The 18,543-nt window shown below is 34.9% G+C and overlaps 2 protein-coding genes across 2 annotated transcripts in view; both read right to left on the bottom strand.

Annotated features, from left to right (window-relative positions):
• The window catches only part of LOC134848127 (copine-5-like), a 546,303-nt gene that overhangs the window by 428,644 nt on the left and 99,116 nt on the right, over window positions 1-18,543 (bottom strand). The gene's annotated exons all lie outside the window — the stretch shown is intronic.
• LOC134847661 (uncharacterized) overlaps window positions 1-18,543 on the bottom strand; it is a 69,123-nt gene that overhangs the window by 22,667 nt on the left and 27,913 nt on the right. Inside the window, exons 7-11 of the mRNA XM_063864823.1 lie at window positions 18,250-18,368; window positions 17,668-17,792; window positions 6,818-6,981; window positions 6,255-6,375; window positions 3,657-3,851 (exon numbers count right to left, since the gene is read on the bottom strand). Coding sequence (XP_063720893.1) covers window positions 3,657-3,851; window positions 6,255-6,375; window positions 6,818-6,981; window positions 17,668-17,792; window positions 18,250-18,368 — 724 coding nt within the window. The remainder of the gene's footprint in view (window positions 1-3,656; window positions 3,852-6,254; window positions 6,376-6,817; window positions 6,982-17,667; window positions 17,793-18,249; window positions 18,369-18,543) is intronic.

Raw genomic sequence — 18,543 nt, 5'->3', positions numbered from 1 at the left:
CATTCGGGGTCCCAAACGTAGTCTGACTGTTCTGTGATGGCGGTATCATCGTTTGAATTTTGAGGTCTAAAATTTTTTCTTGCTTGTGAAATTAAATCTATATTATGTGTGAAATAATCTATTATAAACCATGCCAGAATTTTTTGTAAGTCATGTTTTGTATGTTGTGAAACTTCATCTTTAGTGAAATTTTCTTTAATTATATTTAGAAAAGATGAAAATAGTGTGATTTCATGTCGTACCCTTATATGTTTAGATGTCTCTGTCGGTGAGACATTTGAGATTGGGATTTCGTTTTCTAATATTGAGATATAACTATATATTATTGCAAAAACATCATTAGTAAATATGGAGTTTGCTCTTTGTGAGTTATGATATTGTATGCTTTTTATATATTCTGAGAATACTTTTGAAAATTCTAAATCAAGGTCGTCTGTTTGAATTACATATTTGCGGTGATTTGGGTTTGGTGAGGTGAATTCTATGGTGTAGATTCCGTAGTGTTGTGTCAAATTACATATATCTTTCAGATAGTGATCAATAAATTGTCTTTTGATTTTTACATCTGGGAACTCTGTTTTACATGGGCTGATTCCGGGTTCAAACAAATTTAGTAGTAAATTCTTGCAAAGTATATGCTGTCCTCTATCATTGGGTGCATCTACGAGGAAGGGGAAGATATCGTCATCATCTGGACTATCTTCACTTGGAGTGTGTGTTTGGCTCATTTTTTCGTTTAATGACTGTTAATAGGTAATTATCGATGTGTCTAATTGGTTGATTCCAATTATATAAATGTATTGGTTTGTGTTTATATTGCTTTTTTATTCTTCTTTTTCCTCTTTTTGATGAATTTGAAGTTGTTTCTGAGTCGGAAAAATATAATTGATCGTGAATGGGGCAATTTTTATCTATAGATTCTTTTAATTTATAGAGTTCGTCTAAATTGCTGGCTTCTGATTCTGAAAATGCGTTTCTATTTTTGGAAATTTTTTTTCGTGTTATTTGTCTTTGTTTAGTTATTATTTTTCTTTTTAGTGTTTGTCGTTTTGTTCTAATATATCCAACTGTTTGTGTATGAGGTGTGATTACAAGATCGTATTTTTTGTTATCTATTTCACAGTTGTGTAAAACGATTGTTTGTTTGTTTCCTAGATTTTTAAATGACATAAGGTTTAGGATGACGGATGCAAAAAGTTGTTAGATGATTTCTATTTTCTTAAATTGTTAGTCCTTACGATTTTTTGGTTAGCTTAACCTGGGTCTATTTGTTCAGGGTTGGAGAGAAAAGTATATCGATTCCGAAGAATGATTTTTTACTTTCTCGTGGCTAGTATAAGCTAAGGTGTTAACTTACTTAATCTTACTTAGGGGTAGTGATTGTGTTCAAGGGTTGGAGAATAGTAAATCGATCCACAAGGTTCAGGTATAATTAGAACGCGAGTAGTTCGTTAGATACTATTTTAAACTTACTAAGTCTAAGATTTATCCTGGGTCTTGATAAGAGGAGGGTTCAAGTGAAGGATAAATAACTGAAGTTCTTCACTGTTTATCCTAATTTGAATGGTTAGTTTTGTTGAAAAATTTCTATTAGTCTTGGGTTTTTAGAAAGGGTTGGATAGTGAATCGACGTTTGAGGTCGTTAGACACTAGCTAAGTGGGTGGGGGAGAACAAAATTGTTCTTTTTGATCCAAGGATAGGCCTTGATGATCAAGTTTTAAATTTAATTAAATAGAAAATGAATTAAGATCCAAGGATAAGCCTTGATGATCTGGTTTTAAATTTAAATATTTTTAAGTTTAAAATGATTTAATTAGTGAGCTTATGATTGCTGTTATGTTTTAGGTGATGAAGCTGGGACAATTGGATGATTTATGATTACTAACAGTTTATTGTCATGCTACTAATTTTTATTTTGATTTTCAATAAATATTTTCCAAACATGTTTTATAGAATACTGCAGAATTTTAGAAAAACGATCTGAGATCTTTTTATCAATCGTTATTGTATATTAATATTTTGTTTAGCGCCTGAAATGATCATGAAGATTGACTTCAAGATTTAAGTTTGCAAATGAAAATCTAAATTCATTGCTAATAAGATTCTAAATATAAAGGTTTGTGTTGGCTTTTGCCGTACTATCATATAACTATTTGGTAAGTTTCTACTTTGTCGTATGTCGTCTCTGGTTCAAGGTCTTCTTCCAATTCCGGGCAGTTCTCTTATCGTTCTGAATATTGGCTTTGATCTATTGAGTCGTAGAGACATTTCGATTAAATTATCGTCGTGTAACATTTTTAAAAATGTTTTGTCTAAATTCTAATCTATTTTTGGTTAATTCTAAGCTATTAAGGTCTTGTTCGAGACTTATGGTCGCACCAGATGAGTTAGGACCGATGTGGTTAACTCATAGAGTAATTTCGGATAGGGTACACCGTCTGCTCGTCACGCTATCTTATTTTCGGCCGGATAGATTCGTGCAACTTCTTAGTCTAATACCGATCCTAATCTTACTCTTATACTATCTAGTCTCAGGGTGTTTAACTAGTCTCTGCTAGGCTCAATAGATCTAGGGTATACTGGTTTATTGCGGCTGTTGAAGTCTTCTTGGAGAGTCAACTAATTTCTAAGTTAAATTCAAATCTCTCTGGTGCTGAAATTACAAGTAATTCCAGCACTTACAAATAAGTGGGTTGTTAGTTTGATGGATCATGATTGGTTAATATTAAATACTTTACAGTGGTAAAATATCTAATTTATCCAATCATAAAATGTAGTTTAGATCAGGTTCCATTTTTTGCATCCTTTTAATGAAAATTATGTGCAAAAAACTGCAAAAAATAGAGAAAAAAAGCTAGTTAGAGGCTAAATCAAGTAGAAATGCTTCATTTTTCAAGTCTCTCCATCTTGAAGTGATATCGATCCAATTTTGCTATCTACTGTAAATTGCTTTTTAACATGTTCTGAACAAAAAAAACTTCTAGAAAACCATGCAACCATCTATTAGAAGAGCTGAAAGCCACCCCTGCAAAAAAAACTGTTTTTTAAAGATTTGAATTCAAAACATAAAAAATAGAAGAATTTTTGAATGTAGTTTTTTTGTTATGTTGTTATGTTTTAATTTTGATATGTTGCATAAATAGTACGTTCAGCAAGTTTTTTTGCATAATTTTGCTTTTCTTTTAACTTGAGTTAAAAACCAAAGCAAATGTTTTGTTCCAATTATTGAAAATGGAGAGAAACTTTGTTTTCTGATGTTTTCATTTTTCAAATACTTTTTTCAGTTTTCCCCACGCAAAATCAGGCATCGCAGATAATCATTAGCCTGTGCAAATTTTTCTATGCTGCTTAGCCAATCAAAATAAAAAACACCAGATTCAAAAAACTTGAAGTTTTATCTTTTTAAACCTTTTCAGTTCTATGTAACCATTTTTTGTAGAGTGGCCATTAGTTTCTTGAATGCGTCTCAAGAATTGATAGACATTTTTCAAGAAATTTTTCTAGGAACGTATTAAAAACCGAAAGACTGCAATTGTTTTCTTCGACGGATAGGAAGTTTAGACGAATTAGCCTCCTAAATATACCAAAATACCCTCCGTTGCTAAAAATTTTTTAGCTCTATTGCGAAAACAGCTCGCGTTGCATTCTCACATACCTATTTTTTCGTTCCATTTAAGTATGTCTTTGTCCATGACTGTGACTACAATTAGAGTGTCGTCCAGTTTGTTTGTCGGCACTGTGAACGTGAATTTCTCCTCAAATTCGGGGTCAAGTGTGTGACTTTTGCAGGATGTTTTCACTTTCTGCACTCGCTTGTTTTGGTACATGTTGTATACTTTGACGTACGGATCTGAAAACAGACCTCCATTAATCTCGTCTTTTTCAACTGCCCCTTTCAATTCCAGTATTGAAAACCACTTTAGTATTGTCATAATGCAATTAAAAATGGCATAATAGTGAACATATTAACGATTGTGAACCTATTCGCTATTATTTCGTAAGATCACGCGTTTAGCCATAAGAACATGTGAACAAACCAAAAGAAAGAAAGTTGGAAAGTTGGTGGGAAGTGGAAAAGAGCCTATTTCTCTAACAGGCAAGGGCGGATTTAGGGGGGAGGACGCCTTTTCTTCAGGACTTCGACCCCTGCCGACCCAAAGGGGACCCTTTGGATCGGCAGGGGGTCGAATCCCTGAAGGAAGGGCGTCCGCCGCTCCCCCCCCCCCCCCACTTTGGTACTTTTTAAGAAATCCATTTTTGGCCGACCGACCCTAAAATTTTTCCAAAGGCACCTTCGGTGCCAATATATACTAACTCTGAGGGGAAGCGCGCGCCAAAAAAAAAAAGCTTTTTGACCTGTTTTTCAAAAAAATGCCTTCGGCGCAGAAAATTTGGCCAAAACAGCGTCTTTTTAGTGCTCAAGGAGAGCTCGGAAAATGAATTTTGTCAACCTAGGTCGTCAAAAATATAGAAAATTTTTTGAAAATCCGCCCCCCCCCTCTCGAGAAAATCCTAGATCCGCCCCTGCTAACAGGGTAGGGTATTTTCTGATGTGAGGTCCACAAATACCACATCGTTAACGGCATTTTCGTTTTAAATCAAAAACGACAGTTTTTAGACCGCATAACAGAAAAAAAGTTATTTTTAGACTGCTTTTAAGCGAGGGATCCTAGAAAACTTAAAGTAAAATAACTCTAAAATACCTCGAAACACCTTAGCGATTAAGGTAAATTTGCACTACCTTGAGTAAAACTTAACTTACCTATAAATAACTTAAAAGTTTACCTATAATTAAATTAAAAGTTAAAGTGAATCAATAACAAAAGTGAAAAAAAAAACTATTTTTTATTTAAATTAACCTTAAAAATTTAGATATTTTACCTCTAATTACCTTAACACTATAATTACTTATAACTAACATTCGGCGCCAAATCATATTAACTTTAAGGGTGAGTGCGCGCCAAAAACTTAATTTTTTTGGTGAAAAATTTCCAAAAAATGCCTAAAAACTTTGGTCAAAATGGGGTCTTTATAATGACTTAGGAGAGCTCAGAAAATCAATTTGGTCGATCTAAAAAAAATTTGGAAGTCCCCCCCTCGAGAAAATCCTAGCCCCTGCTCGAAGTAGTGCAAACTTACCCTAAACATTAAGGTGTTTTAAGATACTTTTAACGTTATTTTATTTGTTCTCGTGTGAAAAAAAAACTAACGTACGAGCACTTAAGGTTTTTAGGGAGATCGGCAGCTGTTTTCATTGCTACAGAATCACAATTAATTTTTTGGTTATTTTCTAGGCTTAGATTGTTTTTCACCATTAAGCGACCGTCACGAATCGTTGCGCGACTGGAACCAGGTTAAAACCTGCTACCAGTTGTACCAAAACATACAGTTCCTTAAAATGTCAACATATGTTAATTCAACACGATTCATCTATAAGGGAAAGGATCAACATACCAGCTGTTCAGCTCATCACGAAGAACCGCTAATGTGTTCCTGTTTGAGAATTACATGCAAATTTTTTGGTTTTTTTGGGCTGGGTAATGTTGCCTCACCCTCATCCAACAAGCACAGATCATGTTGGGCCTCGCACAACCGACCTTTCGATTGAGAGGCCGAGATCTAATCACTTCACCACCGCCCCCTAAATGCTATAACATGATTTTGTTAATAATAGCAGCATCCAGCAGCGGGTTTAGGGGGGAAGTGGGATGACGCCTTCTTCCTCTCAGGGATTCGAGCCCCTGCCGACCCAAAGGTTTCCCCCTTTGTACTATTTTGAGATATGAATTTATGGCTGAATGACCCTAAAAACTTTCTCAAAGCGCCTTTGGCGCCTAAAGAAGAATTTCATAGAAAACTGCGATTTTTTGATCAAAGTTTCTCAAAAAGTGCCTAAAAACGCCTTTTTTGGTCTGTTTTTTTTTAAATTTGCAGCATACATATGATCTTGACGTACGGCTATGATACAAAGAAAAGCTTGGACATAGCCACGAAGTCTACCTATGCTCCTAATTAAGCATAGAGTACAGACATGGAAAGAGGACAGTTGGTCACCTGTAATTTTTTCCCCTACCCTAGATAATCCATAGTTACCATTAAATTACTCCCAGTGTTCCCAGCTTAACTATAGTCACATAATGTCGCCAACGCAGTCTTCATCAAAAATTGCTTCCCAAAAAAGATGACGTTATAGAATGGAATCAAAGTGGAAACCAGAGTTGAGGGGGAGCAAGAAACTTAAAATTATTCTCACCTGATGTACCCGAGATGTCCATAGGTTTGAGGTCTTTCGCTCTGACTATTGTGACCGCCAGGATTCCTGTGAGGGGGTTGTACGAAAGCGTGATCAAGATCTCACCCCGCCTGTATTTCTCCTGTCAGTAAAATTAATGTTTTTCTTGTAGTCGTTTCAGCAAATGATAATAAAAGTTTAAATTTGTTCTATGAAAAGGAACTTGTTCTATGTTCTATGTAAATTGATGGTTGACAATTAAATAAAATATTCTATTAAGAATCATCATTTTACATGTAGAACGAATTAATTCTGTTAATAAACAAAATAAACAATTGATTTTGAAGCAAAAAAAGTCATGCAATGATCCACACATATATGCTTATACAATTCTTAAAGCGATAAAGTTACATTACTACAAACAATCAGAGCTTCGTGATATCAACCTAGCCTCGGTCCCTGTCCTAATTTGACCTCGATACCTGCCCTGACTGACCTCGATACCTGCCCTAACTGACCTCGGTACCTACCCTGACTGGCCTCGGTACCTGCCCTGACTGACCTCGATACCTGCCCTGACTGACCTTGGAAATGGGACTGAGTTCCTTCCACATCTGGAGGGGGTGTGAGAGGTCAATTTCATTCAGTGGCACGTTGATCTCCCCGATGACGTCATCTCGGCTGAACTTGTCGTAGTCCAGCACCATCATGTGTAGCACCCGCTTCTGCAGTTTGTCATGGGGATAGCCTGCAAAAAATAAACCCGAGTCGAGATTTGTAGTTTATGTTTTGAACGAGACTGTTTAAACTATTTTTATAAGATCATGTGTAAGCCCTCTTCAATTGAGCTTGAATAAATTTCGACTCTCTGACTAAATTACGACTCGTAATATTTTGACTTATAGCGTTAGATTTTTGGGATTTTTTAGGCTGTTTTTACGAGTTTTCGGTCAAACGCGCTAATATGCTTTGAACAGCAAGCAATAAAATTAGCCCTAAAAAGCCCAAAAATCGAATGCTAAGTCAAAACATTAGGAGTCGTAATTTAGTCAGAGAGTCGAAGTTTAGTCGAGCTCAGATGAAGGGGCTTATAGATCATCTTATACAAAAGTCTTAGAAGCATCGTCTTAAGATGAAAAAGACACTCCAATAATCTTGCTGATACAAGAACAGAACACTGATTAAGACATTATTCTCATTGGAAAGGACTAACATATGGCTTGTTCGGTTCTTTACGGAAAAATCAAGGCATTGCAGTTGGTTTTTTTAATTAGTTTTCTAGGCTGGATAAAGGTTCTTCATCCTCATGGTGCGCCTCAAACTTCCGACTTTTCATTTGGGAAGCGCCGGAGTTTGAGCCGCTTCGTCAATTTCACCCCTATTTACAACTTCTTTAAAGAGTCGTCTGGTTGTATATTTCCGAATTTATTACAACGGTAAACTCGGTGCATTTGGTTTAACCGCGGTATTCAAAAACATTGAAAAAGAATTTCACAAATTTCGAAAGTTCCTTGAAGTCAAAAACACGACAAAATCTGTTGTCGAAAAAAAGAAAAGCAACATGTTAAGTTCGAATTTTGACTGCTCAGCAAACTTTTTAGGTTCTAATGACAAATCACAAAATACTAGTGAGAAAAATTTAAACAAACACATTATTTTTTGTTACGTTTGTATTAGACTGTAATGAAAAAAAAACATAAAATTTAAAAAAGTAAGCAGAAAGGTTGAATTATATGTTGAACAAAATAATTGTTCAAACGCTGTTATCTCCTCTATAGTTATCTGGAAAAAGAAATTATATGAAATTTTGTCAATATAATTTGAAAGAATTTTCCAAAAGCAAGTTACAAACTTTCTTTGCTTATATCTCCCGCACTCAGGATAATTTTTTTACAAAAAAAACTTCACGCCAAAAATTTTGATGTTAATTTTGATTCATAAATTGTTAGGCCGTAGAGAATTTTTCAGCTAAAAAACGTCGGTACATTTTCGCTTGACTTTTATCTATTTTTTGAGTTTTATCATAATAAAAGTTTTGCGTATCAAAATGTAGATCGAAATTATTTCATACCAATTACTTTCTAGGAATTACTGTCTCAATCAATTCTTCATTTTCAAGTGTCCTACCAATTGAGCCAACTTTTGACAACATCATGTGCAAATTTTTGTTCAGCGAAAAGTTTTAGAAAAATTTTCAGAAAGGTGTCTCCGAGCGCAAGCGCCAAAACAAAGATCAAAGAAATCTCAAACGTCGAGGCAATCACCAGCATAGAGCTTAGGCAGGTAATAAAAACAGAGGTGCATTATTTGGGTTGATTCTCACTTCTCACAGTAAGCTGCATAATGTTTTTGTTGATAACACAGCTGGCCTAGTTAGTTTAGTGAGTACCGATTTGGATACCAAACCCAAGGCGTATAATGGAATCTCGAGCATGCTTTTGTTTTTAGGAAAAAGGCGGGACAAAGCATACAAACTAGTTTTGCCACGGGACTAAACAAGTAAACTAGTGGCTTAAAACTTTTCAGAGATTCGAACCAAACAACGTCACTAGTTTTGTCTATCTGCAGTTGGCCTAACTCTCTCTTTAGAGAAAGTCTAATACTCCAAATGACCGCCCGATCCCGCTTACAATTGACACAAACATGCCTGGCGTTCGTTCATAAGAATTCCGCATTTTTGAACAAAACTTATACAAAAATTAGGTCATTCGATAGCAGAAAGGCGACAACCACGAACTAAGTATAAACTTTGAGGACCATATCATGTAACAAAAACTGGAACACTGAACATAATGGTTATAAGACGGAATAATTCCGGTTAACTCCAAAATAGCTCTTCAAAAAAACGGAAAAACCATTGATGCAAAAAAGAATTGATTCAGAGCATTGAGACATTGAAAAGACTTTTTTCAAACTCTTGTACCAGCTATAAACGTTTATATCTTCAAAATATTTTTTGCCAAAACTATATTTAACAAATTTGATCAGCCTTTGCAGTTCTTTTAACGGATGCTCAGTTTGTTTCGCATTAATATAGCAAAAAAGAATGCTTGTTGAAGTACTTTCTATTCAAAACGTAGGCAACTTGGGTAGCAGCCCGCATTGGAGTTCCATGAATAAAAATCGATTATAATTGAGTTTCCTTGTCAATGTCCACAAAAGTGAAAACAAATCGATTAGAATCAATTAAAAATGGGTTATAATATAACTATTTTTTGAGGCAACAAAATCTTTTTTTCATCCCTAATAATCGATTTTTTTTCATTTTTTTAACACTTACATTGAAACTAAACTATAATCGATTTTTTTCCACTTTACTGAGATGCGAATTTCAACGCACTTAAAGTCTTTTCTACGTTTTAAACTAAAGTTGGTAACGTTGCAAACTTTTTGTTCAATTTAATTTTTTTTCTGGCTAACTTTGATATTTTTGTTACTTTTTATGTTACTCAAAAACGGAATTTTGTTCTTTTCAACATTTTTGTTAAGCAATTAGAAACTTGGGGGGGGGGGGCTGAAGTTGGAAAGTTGGAGGTGGACTAATCCCCCTTCCATTACCCCTCCCCCCGTTTCGTTGTTTCAGGCTGCGGGATCTGGTTCAGCTGGGGGGATGTCTCAGGAGATCAAGTGGGAGAGGGGTGGGTTCATGTGGGGGAGAGGCGGGGTGGGTTCAGGTGAGGGAGGGTTGGTGGGTTCATGTGGGGGGTGTTCAGGTGGGGGGGGGGGCTTTGGGGGTTCAGTGGGAGGGGGGTTCAGTGGAAGGGGGGTTCAGTGGGAGGGGGGTTCAGTGGGGGGAGAGAAGCAAAACAGCAAAGGTTAGGGGGGTTGACGGGGGAAAAAGGGGCAAAAGTTAGGGGGTAGAACTTATGAGAACCTAACGGAATCTTTTTGCAATTTAATTTTTGGTTTAGAAATTGATTAGGCCGTACTCTCGCTTTTCAAAGTTTCCGCATAACTCACTTGATAAACGCAGAAATTCTTGCAAAAATTTGCACGAGGCGCGAAACAAAATAAAGTGGAAAAAAATTCATTTTAATGTGATTTCCTAAATATTTTAAAATCCATTTAAACCCATTTTTAGTTCAATTTTAATGTCTGAACCTAAGATGGGAATCGATTATACTTACAACACTTTATACCAAGAAAATCCGTTATTGTTCCGACTTTCGATACGAAAGTAACGGAAAGTTTGTGCTCGGGGTGGGTTTTTTTTCTTCAGACAAATTTCGACTTTTTAACTAGCCATTTTGACGGAATTTTATATATCATTCAAAACGTATTGTCGCCCTGAGCCTAAATTTGAAAAGATAATTCACCTGTGATTATTTTTCGTAAAGTTATGAGGGTTTAAAGATTGCAATTTTGGCCATTTTGACCAATTTGGGACAATTAACGCGCGATATAATTCGCGCTATTAACGCGTAAGCGGAGATTTAATCCGTCTTATAAATTGTTCCAAATTGGTTGAACGAAGATTATTTGCCATAATTGATGTGTTACAAGGAACGAAAACTATCTTTTTGTACTTTATATGGCGTGTGGGAGGGTGATTTTCATAAAAAATTTCAAAATTTAGAAAAAAATTTTCATTTTGTTTTATTTCATATAATGTTTCTATGTTATTACTGCTGCTACATGAACCTTCAAAAGCAGTCAGAGCATTCAAGCTTCGCCCTGATACGAGCAGACTTGTACCCGATTTGTGTTCATTTTTCTTAAATACTGGAGACAACTTTTGGGTCTAAATGGCAAAAAAAACTTCAAAGATTCGCTGATTTTACCAATTTAAACGAAGTTATTTTCTAGAATGAGAGTTAAGTGTTGTGGTTTTCAAATATTGAGGCATTGAACGACAAGAAAAGAAATTGTACGCTGTTAATTGTTCCGACTTATGAAAAAAAATGACGGAATATTTGTGCTCGGGTTGATTTTTTTTCACACAAGTTTGGACTCTTTAACTAGCGACTTTTGACGGCATTTTTTATATCATTCAAAAAATTTTTCTGTCCTGAGCTTAAATTTGAAAAGATATTCACCTGTAACATTTTTGTATAGTTATAAGGGTTTAAAGATTGCCATTTTGAATAAGTTGGGACAATTAACGCGCGATATATTTCGCGCTATTAACGCGTCAGCGGAGATTTAATCTGTCATAGAAATCGTTCCAAATTGGTTGAAAGAAGCTTATTTGCCATAATTGATTTGTTGCTATCACTTTGTACTTTATATGGTGATAGATTTGGTGGTGGGATGATTTTTGCAAAAATCTTAAATAAAAAAAAATTTCCTTCATTTCATTTTATTACATTCTTAATTTGTTTCAATCTATTACTGCTCCATAGTCCTAAAAGGCAGTCGGAACATTCAGCGATTTGCCCTGATACTAGCATAGTTTTGTTGTTCCGACTTTCGATACGAAAGTAACGGAATATTTGTGCTCGGGGTGGGTTTTTTTTTCTTCAGACAAATTTCGACTTTTTAACTAGCCATTTTTGACGGAATTTTTTTATATCATTCAAAAGGTATTGTTATCTTGAGCTCAAATTTGAAAAGATATTTTACCTGTGATCGTTTTTCATAAAGTTATGGGGGTTTAAAGATTGGCAATTTGGCCAATTTGGGACAATTAACGCGCGATATATTTCGCGCTATTAAAGAGTAAGCGGAGATTTAATCCGTCTTAGAAATCGTTCCAAATTGGTTGAAGGAAGCTTATTTGCCATAATTGATTCGTTACTAGAAGCGAAATTTATCATTTTGTACTTTATATGGCGTGTGGGGGATAGTTTTCACAAAAAAATCTCAAATTAAAAAAAAATTCATTTTATTTATTTTTTACATTAAGTTTTTTCAAGTTATTACTGCTTCATAGACCATAAAAGGCAGTCGGAACATTCAGGGCTTTGCCCTGATACGAGCAGTCTTGTTTGCTTTTGGAGTCAATAACTTTTTTGCAATATGCTTAGCCAATTGTTTGGTCCTTTATATTTACTTATATACTCGAAGTCTTCAATAACGCATTTAGGGGGTTCTTTTTTCCCTCAGGACTTAACCAATCGATCATCGCCCTCACAACTTAAAAAGCCTCACCATTTTATTACTATCTAAAGGTCACTCATTCACAACTGACTTTTCCTCGAAGTACTTTGGATTGGTGCGAAGCAAAATAGTTTTTATAAAGATAAAAACTGACGTCGATGAGAGTGATAATTTGCAATATGCTCGTATTAATAGTCGTTATCAGCGAAAAACAAATATATATGAAATCAAGATATGTCATTAGGAGTAAAAATCTAATTCGTTCACATATGTTCCATGTTCCCATTTATGGTAACTTTTTTGCGCAATTTGTATTCAACATATATAATAGCATCGACTTCATAGATAGGGATGATTGATACTTTTTGATTCATCTTTGCATTATTAGAGTTTTAGAGAGCACGAAAAAAAAATTGGTGCCGGTCGGTCTTTTACGACAAGTCAAATTAATCAAAGAGAAATTGATATTCTGTAAGAGTTGTCTTCGAAAATAGATATCTGAAGTCAGCAATTAAGTAGTCTAGACGATTGTTTCCATCGATTTCGAATCGACAGAATTTCATCACCACTTCGGGGAGTCTAAGTGCCTAGAAAATTAAACCCTCTTATCGATTGAAAAGTTTTGCAACTGCTTTCACGGCGCCAACGCCCCCATAAAAGAGCTCAAAGTCCGTTCTTGCTCTATACGACGACTTTCGATTGTTCCCAAGAAGTAATGACTATCAATTCATCGATTGTTATTACCCGGGTCGAGATCCGCGACTTATTGTTTGACAATCCAAAGTCGCGCCGATCTTAATTCTGCGACTAAAAATGCGTAGTCCGGAATTGAGTTTAAAGTCAAGTACAAAGTTTGAAACATTGAATTTCCAAACTGATAGTCTGTAAAATAGTAGCCGTAAACTACAAATTATTCGGGGTATGATTTGAAAATAGGCTCTGCAAAATAGTCCGAATTTTGCAAAACATATAGTTTCATACTATTTTCGCTGCAATTCTAAACAAGATTTGTCGTCTTCATTTTTTGTCTAAAACTGAGCCAAATTGAGAAAAAATCAATTTATTTTTTTCATGGTGTTTTTTGGGTACTAGTTTACTTGTTTGGTCCCGTGAAAAAACTAGTTTAGATGATTGGTCAGGCCTATTTTCTCAAAAAGAACAGCCAGCACGGGATTTGAACCTACGCCCCTTGCGGTTGGTAACCGGATTCGTTACCGCTTGACTAACAGCCCGTTTTGACAGTAATATAGCGAAGTAAAAATGCGTACCGTTATAATTAGCCACATACTGTACCTTGGTTTTATTAGGGACCAAACAAGTAAAATAGTACCTTTTTGTTGTGTCCGGGTAATTAAAATCAGCAAAATACAGTGCTGATTTGAATTATCCGGACAAAACGACCAAGAACTAGAAATTTGAAACGCTTTCGTTTCAACTTGGGTTGACTTTATTCAAAAATTGATTTGATAAACCTTGCTTAAAATGGTTGCAAAATTAAAATGATGCAACTTATTTGGCAAAAGTCGGGCTCAAAAATGTACTTCAAACCCAATGTAATTTTGCTAAAATTGTGTTCACTTTTTGTTAAGGAAAAATGCGTTTAACGTTGCCAAATTTGTACTCTTTTTTCATATACTTTAAGCCAGCACTTTAGGCTATATGGATTCTAAATATTAGTCGCGGACTTGGAATCTATGATCAAAAGCAGCAATATTTGTACCAAATGTTTTCGGGTTTTTGATGAAGTGATTTCGCAAATGATCCGGTTTGACCTCCAAAAAAACTGCTAGTCATATGATCAAAAATTTCCATACAAGAAAAACGCTTGCTATTCAATGCAATGCGCGGAGTCTAAACTGAAAATGGAAATATTATGAAAAATGAAAGATGGACATTTTTGCTTGGCTACAAAAAACTTTTCAGCAAGGTTTCAAAAATTTAGAGAAAAAATCATTTCTATGCTCATGCAAAATTTTTCCGAAAAAAATTTTTGCATGCAAAATTGTTCACTTTTTCTATAACTGTCAACATTCAATTTTCGCTAATTTTTAATGTATAATGATATTTTTGTGTGCAAAGTTCATATATTTGTCAATGAACTAGGTCAACGGTTTCAACTAGTGAACTTTTACCAAAAAACCCGGTTTTTAGCTAAAAATTAAACATTTTAGCTGTTGCAAATTTTATTTTTTATAATTCACTGTAAATTTCGAAACTGAGTTTATTATGTAAAAACTTGATATATCTTTTGTTAAAACGAATATTTGCTTTGATTATAATGGAATGGTCTTCTCATGGCATATCCTTGCATGAAATTGACCTGTTCGATTTTTGCTATGTCATCTTTGAGTTTTTGAGATAACCCTTGGCTATCGTGTTTTCGGATAAAACGAAAAACAATTGAAGCAACCTCAAACTTTTTTATATGGAAAAAATGCTTGTCATACAATTTTTATTTATAGAAAATTGCTAGTCACATCTTTTTCAAGTATAAAAACGCTTATCTTAGAAGTTTTATACAATTTTTTAAACTACAATTTAAACACGTGGAGTATTATATCTTGTATTTAGTTCACGGCTTTCGAGCTTATTTTTTGCCGTACGGAGTGATGGTTTGAAGGACCATTAAAATCAATTCATTCAGTCAGTAGACAAGTTGTAGATGTTTTCAAAAACTTTCAAAGTCGTCCAATTACACATCAATCAAGTTCATATTGTTATTTTCAAAATAGTTTTATTTTCATATTATAGTACTTGCACCGTTTTGCTGTACAAATAAGGAAAAAAGGAAGTCGATAGAATCTAAAAATAGCAAGAAAAAATTTAAATTTGAGCTTGAAAAACTCACCAGCAGAAAACATAAGGTCAAACTGCTCAATACCTTTTGCAAAAAAACCAGAGCAGGCAAAATGATAAGATGCACGTGACCATTTGCCCGAGAAGTTGAGCACATCATAAAAAAATTTTATAAATTTTTGTAGTGTTACCAATTTTTGTTGGTTGAGCAAACCAAATAACACACCGCGAAAATGCATTCGTCCGGTTTATATAATAGTTTATCATATACTTTTTCCGCCTTCGCTGTATTCTTTGCCCAATTCAACCCATCGTTGGTTCGCATTTTTCTTTCTAATTTTATTTTCATTGATTTAAATATTCGTGAAGCAATGATATTGACAGGTTTCTAGACAGGAGCCTCTTTTTTCTAATTTTAGTTTTTTGTTTTCATTGATTTAAATAATTGGTAGGCAATGATATTTGTAGTTTTTCAGACAGGAGCCTCGTAGTAACTAAAATAGCTACATGTAAGGTGATTTCTTCGCTGTTCATACCAATTTTGCACCACGAAATATAAAAATGGAAAAAATAAATGCTAATTTAAGCAGGTCATATGATTAAAATTGTCAATACAAAGTCATAGGACATGTCAATGCAAAATTCGCCCGTTTTGGCTGTAAATTCAAGACTGGTCGTTTTTGACAATTTTGCAGATCATCGTTTTTTACTAATGACAATAAGCGGTCTAATTTTTTCATCAAATCAAGACGATGCTTGCAGAATGGATTGTTTTGATAATGCTTACTTAAATACCTTGGTGCAGCATCGGATTTCAACAATCAAAATCTTCAAAATATTGACGAAAAACTATTGACCGATCCAGAGATCTGAGTTTTGCGCATCATTTAATTTAACTAATAAGAGATATCAAAAAACTTGCAACAAAAATACCCAATGTGGAATTCAGGAACTAACAATTGCTGCTATTTTGCTATAACAAAAAGCTATTTAAAACTAGTAATCTTCATTAGGAATTGTGGCTTCAAAGAAAATATTTCATTGCTGGATGAATGCATTCCTATTTTTTTTATTTGAAAACGATCAATGGATTTTGGAAAAGGGATGCTTTTGTTCTTCTTTTGCAGATCGGACTGAGACTAAATTTACACTAAAATACTACGTTGATATTAAATGTTACGTTTTTTTTATTGTAAATCGACACAACTGAAAGTTTTGATCTTTAAAGTTTGAACATCAGAACAACAAAATTTTGCCTTTTGGGGTTATAGCAACAAGACGACTGATGTGCTTTGTTCCGACTGATTTATTTCTATCCATTATAATTACAAAAAATGTTTGTCACAGGGGAACAATCAAAAAGGAAATATTTTCGAGTACCAGATACATGCAATAAAAAGAAGACGGGCATAGAGAGCAAAAATAGGCTTTTTTTCGGTCAAATTTTTCATAAAATATCTGGTCAGCGTTTATTTTTAGCCCAGTTTTTGCTTCAATAAATCAATCTGAGGCGCAGATAATTTAACCAAAATAAATTTAACTGCAACTTGGGAGAGCTGAGAAGCTTCTAGAATCCAGAAACAGGCCTTTGAACATGTTTGCGAAATCTAAATGGAATCCATGCTCCAAATTGGTGCGGAAACCACGTCCAAATACCTCGTTTGCCGGATAATTAGTTGCGTTGCGGAACGCGCAACTAGCAAACACAGCAAAATGATGCGGCTTTATCATTTGTAATTAGATTTTGCAAAAACTTCAGCGAAATCCGCAATTTGTGAAAGGACTCCGCAACCGTGCAATCCGTTACACATATTTTTTGTAGCGACTTTTGAAAAAAGCTTAGCGTGGTTTTTCATTCAGTCAAGTTTCAGCGATCGAGTTAATATTTTTTGCTTCAAACTTTTCATACACAACTGAAAATTTGTCACCTTCATTTTTTTTTAGTTAAGTATTGAGGGTTAGAAGTCTGAAATTTTGGTCATACTATGGACTATTTTATGAGCGCTGTGAAGATTTTATTTATGATGCCAAAAGCATGATCCCATTCTACAAAATTGTTCCAAATTCATTTGAGGCAGGCTAATCGGTCGTATTAATTTGGTACCACTCAAATTGCTGCTTGATATTGTTCAAAAATTAAAATTTTTAAAATAAAAAGTTTTTTTTTAAATTTTTTTGCCAATAAATATTCAATAGCAACAAGGGGCGTTCGGAACATTTAGGGCTATTGTTGATTTTTTAAGAAATAAACAAATCGTTCTATTTGCCGCTAATATTGTTCCGGATTCCGCAAATATTGCTGCTTTTGGAACAATTTTGAGCTACGATTATTTGACCATTTGTCTCCGGATTCCAATAGAGCCAAAAGATCAACGAAATATAACCGTGTTAACCGTGTTGCGGCTTCAACGCCAAAGCAATTTTCGCTGTAGCGAATTTCTTTTACAAATCGTAAAAACTACAATTTGGCCTCCGTTTTGATTTTGGTCGGCATAAAATAAATCAAGCAAACCTGCCCCGATGAAGTTCACATCCGGATGGGAGTTTTTTGTGCTACTTACACTGTGAGTAGTTTTTTATCTTTAATTTTTTGGCCTACCATTGAACACGAGTGTCTCGTTCCAGGAGGGGCTGAGTGACCGGAAGACGACCTTGGTCTGTTGTCTTTTCTTCTTGCTAGAGTCCGGCAGCAAACTCACTCGCACATAAGGGTCACTGGTGCCTCTATGAAAACACACATTTAATTTCACCTTAATTCACTACTCTACTTTGGAGAACACTGACGAGCTGTGAAATTTAAAATCTCTAAAGGAAACAATTATAACCGAATAACTGATTCGAAGTATATTTCACAATGAATTGACCGTCAAAAATGTCCTTACATGAGTTTTTTTTTCATGCAAAAATTTGTATTTACAGGCGAGTTTTCACTTCTTTTATGGAAAATTTTAAACGACAGTTTGTTTAGATCAACCCGGTTTGCAGCTATTCGTCGCTAGGGGCGGATCTGGAGTTTTCTCAAAGGGGATTTTACCAGAGTTAGCACCTTAAGAAAGCTTTGAAGTAGGTTGGCCAAAATTTCTGTGAAACAGTGCCAAAGAGACGTTTTGGGGGTCAAAGTTGTTAAAAAAACGTTCAGCCCCCCCCCACCAGCGCTCCAAAGAGTCCCTCTTTTTTTTACCCCCTGTCTTTGGCGAGAAGGTCTTTGGCTTCTATGATTGAACACAACAAAGTCTGTCTGGAGAAGTCGTAGTTGATTCTGAAGTGCAGACTGCCGCAGTTCCTCTTCCCATTCTCTTCCTTTAAAGGAAACAAAACGGTGCTAGAGATTTTAGCAGGCCAGTTTTTTAGGAGACCAACGTTTTAGCAGACTCAGAACAATTAGCAAGTCAGAACGCTAACTTCAAACCCGGCATTGGCGATTAGCGACCGCTTGGCTAATTTGGACTATTGATGTTTTCAAAATTGATAGTTT

The sequence above is a fragment of the Symsagittifera roscoffensis genome, chromosome 6 (assembly GCF_963678635.1).
Source record: "Symsagittifera roscoffensis chromosome 6, txSymRosc1.1, whole genome shotgun sequence".
Taxonomy (NCBI): Eukaryota; Metazoa; Xenacoelomorpha; order Acoela; family Convolutidae; genus Symsagittifera; species Symsagittifera roscoffensis.
This window is presented reverse-complemented; position numbering and strand designations above follow the sequence as displayed.